We start from the raw sequence: 11,045 nt of genomic DNA, 5'->3' as shown, positions 1-11,045 counted from the left end.
GATCCCAATGGTTTTGAGGGATGAGATCCCAATGGATAAGGGGGGATGATCCCACTGGTTTTGGGGGATGAGATCCCACTGGACTGGGGGATAATCCCAGAGGTTTGGGGGGATGAGATCCCTGGATAAGGGGAGATGATCCCAATGGTTTTGGGGGATCGATCCCTCAATAGGGGCAGTTATCCCACTGGATAAGGGGGATGAACCTCTTGGATGAGGGGGATGAGATCCCTCAATAAGGGCAATGATCCCACTGGATATGGGGAATGAGATCCCTGGATATGGGGGATGAATTCCCTAAATAGGGGGAACAATCCCTGTGGATTGGGGAGGGGGGGTGAGATCCCCAAATAGGGGGGATGATCCCACTGGATATGGGGGATGGTCCCACTGAATATTTTTGGAGGGATCGTCCCATTAATTTTTTGGGGGATTGAGCCTCTTAGATATGAGTGGGATCATCCCACAGTTTTGCAGGGATCATCCCACAGGATGGGAGGGATCATCCCACTGATTTTTGGGGGATTGAAGCTCCTGGATCTGAGGGGGATCATCCCACAGTTTTGGAGGGATCATCCCACTGATTTTTGGGGGATTGTAGCTCCTGGATAGGACTGGGATCATCCCACAAACCACTGATTTTTGGAGAATTGAACTTTCTGGATCCGAGTAGGATCATCCCACAGTTTTGGAGGGATCATCCCACAGGATGGGAGGGATCATCCTGCTGATTTTTGGGGGATTGAAGCTCCTGGATAGGATTGGGATCATCCCACTGAATTTGGGGGATTGAAGCTCTTGGATCTGAGTAGGATCATTCCACAGTTTCGGAGGGATCATCCCACAGGATGGGAGGGATCATCCCGCTGATTTTTGGGGGGTTGAACGTCCTAGATCCAAGCAGGATCATCCCACAGTTTTGGAGGGATCACCCCACTGATTTTTGTGGGACTGAACCTCCTGGATCTGAGGGGGATCATCCCACAGTTTTGGAGGGATCATCCCACTGATTTCTGGGGGATTGAACCTCCTGGATAGGACTGGGATCATCCCACAAACCACTGATTTTTGGAGAATTGAACTTCCAGGATCCGAGTAGGATCATCCCACAGATTTTTGGGGGATTGAACCTCCTGGATCCAAGTGGGATCATGGCATTCTTTTGGAGGGATCATCCCACAGGATGGGAGGGACCCTTCCACTGATTTTTGGAGGGATCACCTCACAGTTCTGGAGGGACCATCCCACAGTTTTGGAGGGATCATCCCATAAAATGGGAGGGATCATCCCACTGAATTTGGGGGATTGAACCTCCTGGATCTGAGTAGGATCATTCCAGAGTTTTTGAGGGGTCATCCCACAGGATGGGAGGGATCATCCCACTAATTTTGGGGGATGGAACTTCCTGGATCCAAGGGGGATCATCCCACAGGATGGGAGGGATAATCCCACTGATTTCTGGGGGGTTGAACCTCCTGGATACGAGGGGGATCATCCCACAGTTTTGGAGGGGTCATCCCACAGGACGGGAAAGATCATCCCACTGATTTTTGGGGGATTGAACCTTTTGGATCTGAGTAGGATCATCCCACAGTTTTGGAGGGATCATCCCACAGGATGGGAGGGATCATCCCACTGATTTTTGGGGGATTGAAGCTCCTGGATCTGAGTGGGTCATCCCACAAGATGGGAGGGATCATCCCACTGATTTCTGGGGGACTGAACCTCCTGGATCCGAGTGGGATCATGGCATTCTTTTGGAGGGATCATCCCACAGTTCTGGAGGGATCTGCGCCCCCTGGACCCAGGAATCACCCAGGATTCACGGGATCACCCCACAATTTGCAGAACCCCCCAACCCCCCGTCCCCCAGCTCTCCTCGGGGCGGCGGGGACGCTCAGGGGGCGCCGAGGTCCCGCTGGCACACCCAGGGGAAGCTGAAGTTGCAGTTGTGGTCGTTCCAGAGCCCCGAGCCCACCGGGTGGATCTGGGCGCAGCTCTCGCCGCCCCAGCGGCCGTGGTCCGTGCTGTCCGGCTGGCCTGGCGCCCAGAAACTGCCCCCGAGGGCGGCGGTCAGTGCCGGCGCCCCGCGGGAATAGCAGGGTCATCCCGCGGGATTAGCGGGGTCATCCCGCGGGATTAGCGGGGTCATCCCGCGGGATTAGCGGGGTCATCCCGTGGGAATAGCGGGGTCATCCCGTGGGAATAGCGGGGTCATCCTGCGGGATTAGCGGGGTCATCCCGCGGGATTAGCGGGGTCATCCCGTGGGAATAGCGGGGTAATCCCGCGGGATTAGCGGGGTCATCCCGTGGGAATAGCGGGGTCATCCCGTGGAATTTAGGGGATCATCTAATGGGATTAGCAGGGTCATCCCGCGGGATTAGTGGGGTCATCCCGCGAGAATAGCGGGGTCATCCCATGGGATTAGTGGGGTCATCCCGCGGGATTTAGGGGATCAAACTGATGGGTTAGTGGGGTCATCCCACAGGATTAGCGGGGTCATCCCGTGGGATTAGCGGGGTCATCCTGTGGGATTAGCGGGGTCATCCCGCGGGATTAGCGGGGTCATCCCGCGGGAATAGTGGGGTCATCCCATGGGATTAGCGGGGTCATCCCGCGGGATTTAGGGGATCAACCTGATGGATTAGTGGGGTCATCCTGCAGGAATAGCGGGGTCATCCCACAGGAATAGCGGGGTCATCCCGCAGGATTAGGGGATTATCTCATGGGAATAGCGGGGTCATCCCATGGGATTAGTGGGGTCATCCCACGGGAATAGCGGGGTCATCCCATGGGAATAGCGGGGTCATCCCGCGGGATTAGGGGATTATCTCATGGGAATAGCGGGGTCATACCGCGGGATTTGTGGGGTCATCCTGCAGAATTTAGGGGATCAACCTGAGGGGTTAGTGGGGCCATCCCGGGGGATTTAGGGGATCATCCCATGGGATTAGTGGGGTCATCCCATGGGATTTAGGGAATCAACCTGATGGGTTAGTGGGGTCATCCTGCGGGATTTAGGGGATCAGCCTGGTGGGTTAGTGGGGTCATCCCATGGGATTAGTGGGGTCATCCCGCAGGATTTAGGGAATCAACCTGATGGATTAGTGGGGTCATTCTGCGGGATTTAGGGAATCATCCTGTGGGATTAGTGGGGTCATCCCGTGGGATTTAGGGGATCATCTCACGGGATTTAGGGGATCAGCCTGATGGATTAGTGGGGTCGTCCTGCAGGATTTAGGGAATTAACCTGCTGGGTTAGTGGGGTCACCCCATTGGGTTTAGGGGATCCTCCGAATAAATTAGTGGAGTCCTCCTGCTGGATTTAGGGGATCAACGCACTGGGTTAGTGGGATCATCCCACGGGATTTATGGGATCTTCCCAATGGATTAGTGGGGTCACCCCACGGGATTTAGGGGATCAACCTGCTGGGTTAGTGGGGTCACCCCATTGGGTTTAGGGGATCACCCCACTGGATTTATGGGATCCCCCCAGTTGGGTTAGTGGGGTCACCCCATGGGATTTAGGGAATCTACCCACAGGGTTAATGGAGTCATCCCACTGGTTTTAGGGAATCATCCCACTGGATTAGTGGGGCCACCCCGCGGGATTTAGGGGATCATCCCACTGGATCTGGGGGAGATGAACCCTCTGGATAAGAGGCATCATCCTACAGGACGGGAGGAATCATCCCGCTGATCTTTGGAGGGATGCGAGTGGGATCATGCCACAGGATTAATGGGATCATCCCACTGATTTCTGGGGGACTGGACCTACTCAGGGACAGTCGTGTCCCCAGGTGTCCCCAGGTGTCCCCAGGTGTCCCCAGGTGTCCCCACCCCGCTCACCTGTGCTCGGGGGAATAGGGGGTCCCGTCCGACCAGCGCCAGGAGCGCCCCGGGCCCGTGGCCGCCAGCCCGATCCAGTAGGTGCCACCTCGGGCCTCCCGCGCCAGGTAGGCCTGGGGACACGGGGAGGGGACAGGGGACAGCTGAGGGGACAGGGGAGGGGACAGGGGACAGGTGAGGGGACACGGGGACAGGGGAGGGGACAGGGGACAGGTGAGGGGACACGGGGACAGGGGAGGGGAGAGGGCACAGGTGAGGGGACATGAGGACAGGTGAGGGGACAGGGGACACGGGAGGGGACAGGTGAGGGGACAGGGGAGGGGACACAGGGACAGGTGAGGGGACAGCTGAGGGGACAGGGGACAGGTGAGGGGACAGGTGAGGGGACACGGGGGCAGCTGAGGGGACAGCTGAGGGGACACAGAGACAGCTGAGGGGACAGGGGACAGGTGAGGGGACAGCTGAGGGGGACAGCTGAGGGGACAGGGGACAGGTGAGGGGACAGGTGAGGGGACATGGGGGCAGCTGAGGGGACACGGGGACAGGGGAGGGGACACAGGGACAGGTGAGGGGACAGGGGAGGGGACAGCTGAGGGGACAGGGGACAGGGGAGGGGACACAGGGGCAGCTGAGGGGACACGGGGACAGCTGAGGGGACACAGGGGCAGTGAGGGGACACGGGGAGAGGACATGGGACAGGTGAGGGGACACGGGGACGGAGGAGAGGGCACGGGACAGGGGAGGGGACACGGGACATGTGAGGGGACACGGGACAGGGGAGGGGACACAGGGACAGCTGAGGGGATGGGAGGGGACAGCGGAATGGGGGACAGGGGAACAGATGGGATGGGGTGGGACGGGGGACAAGTGAGACAGAGGAGGGGACACGGGACAGTGTGGCAGGGGACACCGGACAGGTGGGGGGACGTTGGAAGGGGTGGGCAGGAGGGTGTGAGGGTAGGAGGGGTGGAAACGAGGGTTGGGGACAAGCACGGGCAGGGACAGGGGCACAGGATGGGGCTTGGGGACAGGACAGGGCTTGGGGACAGGATTTGGGGACAGGACAGGGTTTGGGGATGGGCTGTGTGCAGGATTTGGGGACAGGACAGGTGATGGGGACAGGATTTGGGGACAGGACAGGGTTTGGGGATGGGCTGTGTGCAGGATTTGGGGACAGGACAGGTGCTGGGGACAGGATTTGGGGACAGGACAGGGTTTGGGGATGGGCTGTGTGCAGGATTTGGGGACAGGATTTGGGGAGAGGGTCTGGGCCTGGGATTTGGGGACAGGACAGGATTTGGGGACAGGATTTGGGGAGAGGGTCTGGGCCTGGGATCTGGGGACAGGACAGGATTTGGGGACAGAGGCTGTGAGCAGGATTTGGGGACAGGATTTGGGGAGAGGGTCAGTGCCCGAGATTTGGGGACAGGACAGGATTTGGGGACAGGACAGGATTTGGGGACAGGGGTTGTGAGCAGGATTTGGGGACAGGACAGGATTTGGGGACAGGGCCTTAGAGCAGGATTTGGGGACAGGATTTGGGGACAGAACAGGGTTTGGGGACAAGGGCTGTGAGCAGGATTTGGGGACAGGACAGGATTTGGGGACAAGGGCTGTGAGCAGGATTTGGGGACAGGACAGGATTTGGGGACAGGCCCCTGCAGGTGCCCAGGCAGACGCTGCTCAGGTGGGAGGGGACAGAGCAGGACAGGACAGGCGTGGCCGTCCCCGGGGGTGTCCCCAGCCTCACCTGCTCCTCGGCGCTGGTGACAGAGGCCAGGTGCGCGTGTGTCACCGCGCAGGCGGCCTCGGCCGCGGCCCAGGGCTGCCGCTGCACCGAGAACAGGTAAATCTTGCCGCGGTGGTAGCGCCAGCCCAGCGCCAGCGCCTGCAGCCACTGCCCTGCGCGGGGACACGGCGACACCGCTGTCACAGCCCCTTGTCACATCCCTGCCACCGCCCTTGTCACATCCCTGTCACAGCCCCTTGTCACACCCTTGTCACTGCCCTTGTCACACCCCTGTCACTGCCCTTGTCACACCCTTGTCACTGCCCTTGTCACATCACTGCCACCGCCCTTGTCACACCCCTGTCACTGCCCTTGTCACCACCCCTGTCACACCCCTGTCACTGCCCTTGTCACATCACTGCCACCGCATCTGTCACATCCCTGCCACCGCCCTTGTCACACCCCTGTCACTGCCCTTGTCACATCCCTGCCACCGCCCTTGTCACACCCCTGTCACTGCCCTTGCCACCGCCCCTGTCACACCCCTGTCACCACCCTTGTCACACCCTTGTCACTGCCCTTGTCACACCCCTGTCACTGCCCTGCCACCGCATCTGTCACATCCCTGCCACTGCCCCTGTCACACCCCTGTCACCACCCTTGTCACCTCCTCGTGCCCGGTTCCCCAAAGCCACTGCCCTGCGCAGGGACACGGCGACACGGCTGTCACACCCCCGTCGCCACCCTTGTCACACCCTTGCCACACCCCTGTCACACCCCTGTCACTGCCCTTGTCACCTTCCTGCGCCCGGTTCCCCAAAGCCACTGCCCTGCACAGGGACACGGCGACACCGCTGTCACACCCCCCTTGTCACACCCCTGTCACCGCCCTTGTCACCTCCCTGCGCCCGGTACCCCAAAGCCACTGCCTCGTGCAGGGACAGGCCGACACCACTGTCACACCCCCGTCGCCACCCTTGTCACACCCTTGTCACACCCTTGTCACAGCCCCTGTCACCGCCCCTGTCACCTCCCCTGTCACCACCCTGTCACCGCCCTTGTCGCCTCCCCACACCCGGTTCCCCAAAGCCACTGCCCTGCGTGGGGACACGGCGACACCGCTGTCACACCCCCTTGCCACATCCCGGTCACCGCCCTTGTCACTTCCCCGAACCCGGCACGCGGTGACACCCCTGTCACCTCCCCGCTGTCACCGCCTTTGTCGCCTCCCCCTGTCACCCACCGAGCCGGTCCTGCCGCCGCTGCGCCGCTGAAGGGATGCGACCTGTGGGGACACGGGGACAGGGACGGGAGTGGGGTTTGGGGACAGGGGGCACGGGCTGGGGACCGCGGTTGAGAACGGGACTGGGGGACAAGGGCTGGGGACAGAGTTTGGGGACAGAATTTTTGGGCAGGGCTGGGGACCGGAGCTGGAACAAAGTTTGGGGACAGGGACTGAGGGCTGGGGACAGTTTGGGGACAGGGGCTGTGAACAGGATTTGGGGACACGGGACAGGATTTAGGGACAGGGGCTCAGAAGAGGATCTGGGGACATGGGACAGGGTTTGGGGACAGGGTTTGGGGACAGGACAGGGTTTGGGGACAGGGGCTGTGAACAGGATTTGGGGACACGGGACAGGATTTAGGGACAAGGGCTGTGAACAGGATTTGGGGACAGGGTGCAGGATTTGGGGACAGGAGGCAGGATTTGGGGACAGGGGCTGTGTGCAGGATTTGGGGACAGGGGGCAGGATTTGGGGACAGGGGACAGGATTTGGGGACAGGGGCTGTGTGCAGGATTTGGGGACAGGGGACAGGATTTGAGGACAGGAGACAGGATTTGGGGACAGGGGCTGTGTGCAGGATTTGGGGACAGGGGCTGTGTGCAGGCTTTGGGGACAGGGGCTGTGTGCAGGCTTTGGGGACAGGGGACAGGATTTGAGGACAGGAGGCAGGATTTGGGGACAGGGGCTGTGTGCAGGATTTGGGGACAGGGTGCAGGATTTGGGGACAGGGGGCAGGATTTGGGGACAGGGGCTGTGTGCAGGATTTGGTGGCACGGAACAGGATTTTGGGACACGGAACAGGATTTGGGGACAGGGGCTGTGTGCAGGATTTGGGGACAGGGGGCAGGATTTGGGGACAGGGGCTGTGTGCAGGATTTGGTGGCACGGAACAGGATTTGGGGACAGGGGCTGTGTGCAGGATTTTGGGACACGGAACAGGATTTGGGGACAGGGGCTGTGTGCAGGATTTGGTGGCACGGAACAGGATTTGGGGACAGGGGCTGTGTGCAGGATTTTGGGACACGGAACAGGATTTGGGGACAGGGGCTGTGTGCAGGATTTGGTGGCACGGAACAGGATTTGGGGACAGGGGACAGGATTTGGGGACAGGGGCTGTGTGCAGGATTTGGGGACAGGGGGCAGGATTTGGGGACAGGGGGCAGGATTTGGGGACAGGGGCTGTGTGTAGGATTTGGTTGTACGGAACAGGATTTGGGGACAGGGGCTGTGTGTAGGATTTGGTTGTACGGAACAGGATTTGGGGACAGGGGCTGTGTGTAGGATTTGGTTGTACGGAACAGGATTTGGGGACACGGGACAGGATTTGGGGACAAGACACAGGCTGGGGACAGGACGGGAGTTGGGGACAGGGGCTGTGCATGGCATTTGGGGACAGCGGCTGCAGGCAGGCTTTGGGGACAGGGACCGGTGACAGGTTGGGGACAGTGCCCGTGCCGGGGGTCCCTCACCGTCGGGGTCGGGCCCCAGCGGGTCGGTGGCCGCTGCCAGCTCCGCCCGAGCCTCCTGCAGCTCCCGCCGGCTCTGCGCGTCTGGGGGAGGGGACAGGGGAGTGACAGGACCCCCGACCCTCCCCGGGGTCCCTGCCTGGGGTCCCTGTCCCCTCCTGACCCCATCCGAGGTCCCCCGACCCTGCCCGGGGTCCCTGTCCCCTTCCTGGGGTCCCTGTCCCCTCCTGGCCCTGCCCGGGACCCCCCAACTCCTCCCGACCCAGAGACCCCCGCCCCTGCCCGGCCTGGCCGTGCCCATTTTGGGGTGGGGACAGCGCTGGGAGGGGACCCCCGACTCCTGCCCGGGACCCCCGCCATCCCCTCTCAGACCCCTTTCCAGCCCTTTTCCCAAACTCCAGCCCTTTCCCAACCCCCTTCCCGGCTCCTCTCTAAATCCCAGCCCCTTTTCCAATCGTTTTCCCAAACGCCAGCCCCTTCCCAACCTTTTTCCCAGCCCCTTTCCCAAAACCTAACCCCTTTCCCAACCCCTTTCCTAAATCCCAGCCCCTCTCCCACTTCCAGCCCCTCCTAACCCCTTTCCCGGCCCCTTTCCCGAACCCCAACTCCCTTCCCAATCCTTTTCAAAGCCTTTTTCCCAAACCCCAGCCCCTTCCTAACCCCCTTCCCGACCCCTCTTTAAATCCCAGCCCTTTCCCAACCCCTTTTTCCAAACCCCAGCCTCTTTCCCAGCCCCTCTCCAAACTCCAGACCCTTCCCAACCCCTTTTCCCAGCCCCCCTCTAAATCCCAGCCCCTTTCCCAACTTTTCCCAAACCCCATCCCCTTTCCCAAATCCTTTCCCAATCCCAGCCCCTTTCCCAGCCCCTCTCCCACTTCCAGCCCCTGCCAGGCCCCTTTCCAGCCCTTTTCCCAAACTCCAGCCCCTTCCCAACACCTTTTCCGGACCCACTTCAAATCCCAGCCCTTTCCCAAATTTTCCCAAACCCCAACCCTTTCCCAAACCCCTTCCCAGCCCCTCTCCACCTCCAGCCCCTCCCAAACCCTTTTCCAGCCCCTTTCCCAAATCCCAGCCCCTCTCCAGCCTCTTCCAACCTCATTCCCAAAACCTCTCCCACTTCCAACCCTTCCCAACCCCTTTCCCAGCCCCTCTCCACTTCCAGCCCCTCCCAAACCCTTTCCCAACCCCTTTCCCAACCCCTTTCCCAGCCCCTCTCCACCTCCAGCCCCTCCCAAACCCTTCCCAACCCCTTTCCCAGCCCCTCTCCACTTCTAGCCCCTCCCAAACCCTTTCCCAGCCCCTTTCCCAGCCCCTTCCCCAACCCCCAGCCCCTGTCCCAGCCCCTCTCCAGCCTCTTCCAACCTCATTCCCAAAACCTCTCCCACTTCCATCCCTTCCCAACCCCTTTCCCAACCCCTTTCCCAGCCCCTCTCCACTTCCAGCCCCTCCCAAACCCTTTCCCAAACCCTTTCCCAAACCCTTTCCCAAACCCTTTCCCAAACCCTTTCCCAAACCCTTTCCCAGCCCCTTCCCCACCCCCCAGCCCCTGTCCCAGCCCCTCTCCAGCCTCTTCCAACCTCATTCCCAAAACCTCTCCCACTTCCAGCCCCTCCCAACCCCTTTCCCAGCCCCTTTCCCAAATCCCAGCCCCTCTCCAGCCTCTTCCAACCTCATTCCCAAAACCTCTCCCACTTCCATCCCTTCCCAGCCCCTTTCCCAGCCCCTTTCCCACCCCTGCCGCCCCTGTCCCCTCTGTCCCCACTCACAGAGTGCCCCCAGCGCCGCCAGGGCCGCCACCAGCAGCAGCAGCGCGGCCGTGCCCAGCGCCCGGCGACACGCGTGACACCGCGGGGACAGCGCGGGCGGCGGCGCGGGGTCCCCGCGGGCCCGGGGGGGCGGGTACCGGATCTCCAGGGTCTCGTACAGGTCGGGGCTGTTGGCCATGGCCCCGGCGACACGTTGGGGACAGGGACGGTGCTGGCCCCGCTTCCTGCTCCGTGCCAGCCGGGGGAACAGGAACCCCGCTGATGCCACCCGCCCGGCGTCACGCGTGTCCCCACGCCCCCAGGGGACAGCCAGCCCGCCCTGGGGACGGGCAGGGGGTGAGGGGCTGGACCCCGCGGCCAGCCCTGTGTCCCTGAGCGTCCCTGGTCCTGTCCCCATCCTTGTCCCCAGTCCTGAGCCTGGCACTGGACTGGTCCCTGAGTGTCCCTGGTCCTGTCCCCATCCTTGTTCCTCTTCCTGAGCCTGGCACTGGACTGGTCCCTGAGTGTCCCTGATCCTGTCCCCATCCTTGTTCCTCTTCCTGAGCCTGGCACTGGACTGGTCCCTGAGTGTCCCTGATCCTGTCCCCATCCTTGTTCCTCTTCCTGAGCCTGGCACTGGACTGGTCCCTGAGTGTCCCTGATCCTGTCCCCATCCTTGTTCCTCTTCCTGAGCCTGGCACTGGACTGGTCCCTGAGTGTCCCTGATCCTGTCCCCATCCTTGTTCCTCTTCCTGAGCCTGGCACTGGACTGGTCCCTGAGTGTCCCTGATCCTGTCCCCATCCTTGTTTCTGTTCCTGACCCTGGCACTGGACTGGTCCCTGTGCCTGATCCAGTGACAGGGTCAGGACTGGGGACAGTGACAAGGATGGGGACAGGATCAGACAGGAACAGTCAGCTCCCATCCTTGTCCCTGATCCTGTCATTGGACTGGTTCCTGTCCCCGAGTC

General features: G+C 61.2%; 1 protein-coding gene across 1 annotated transcript; it reads right to left on the bottom strand.

Annotated features, from left to right (window-relative positions):
- Nucleotides 1–546: 546 nt before the first annotated feature.
- Nucleotides 547–11,020, bottom strand: LOC146767480 (uncharacterized). The gene is made up of 6 exons (XM_085577376.1): nt 10,098–11,020; nt 8,335–8,415; nt 6,823–6,864; nt 5,601–5,752; nt 3,851–3,963; nt 547–2,054 (listed from the first exon to the last, which is right to left on the bottom strand). Exons 1-6 carry the CDS (start codon nt 10,876–10,878, stop codon nt 1,898–1,900), a joined length of 1,326 nt encoding a protein of 441 aa, XP_085433502.1. The 5' UTR covers nt 10,879–11,020; the 3' UTR covers nt 547–1,897.
- Between the last annotated feature and the right edge of the window lie 25 nt (nt 11,021–11,045).

This window comes from Lonchura striata, chromosome 4, assembly GCF_050655825.1.
Source record: "Lonchura striata isolate lonStrDom1 chromosome 4, ASM5065582v1, whole genome shotgun sequence".
Taxonomy (NCBI): domain Eukaryota; kingdom Metazoa; phylum Chordata; class Aves; order Passeriformes; family Estrildidae; genus Lonchura; species Lonchura striata.
Note: the sequence above shows the minus strand (reverse complement) of the source record. Positions and strands in the feature narration are given on the sequence as shown.

Excerpts from the sequence above, each read along its gene's own strand:
- LOC146767480 (XM_085577376.1), bottom strand. The coding sequence starts at position 10,878 with ATGGGGACAGGATCAGGGACACTCAGGGACCAGTCCAGTGCCAGGCTC. Across the intron at positions 8,416-10,097 it reads GGCGGCGCTGGGGGCACTCT|ACGCGCAGAGCCGGCGGGAG; the intron begins GTGAGTGGGGAC and ends CCCCTCCCCCAG. Across the intron at positions 3,964-5,600 it reads TCACCAGCGCCGAGGAGCAG|GCCTACCTGGCGCGGGAGGC; the intron begins GTGAGGCTGGGG and ends CCGTGTCCCCAG.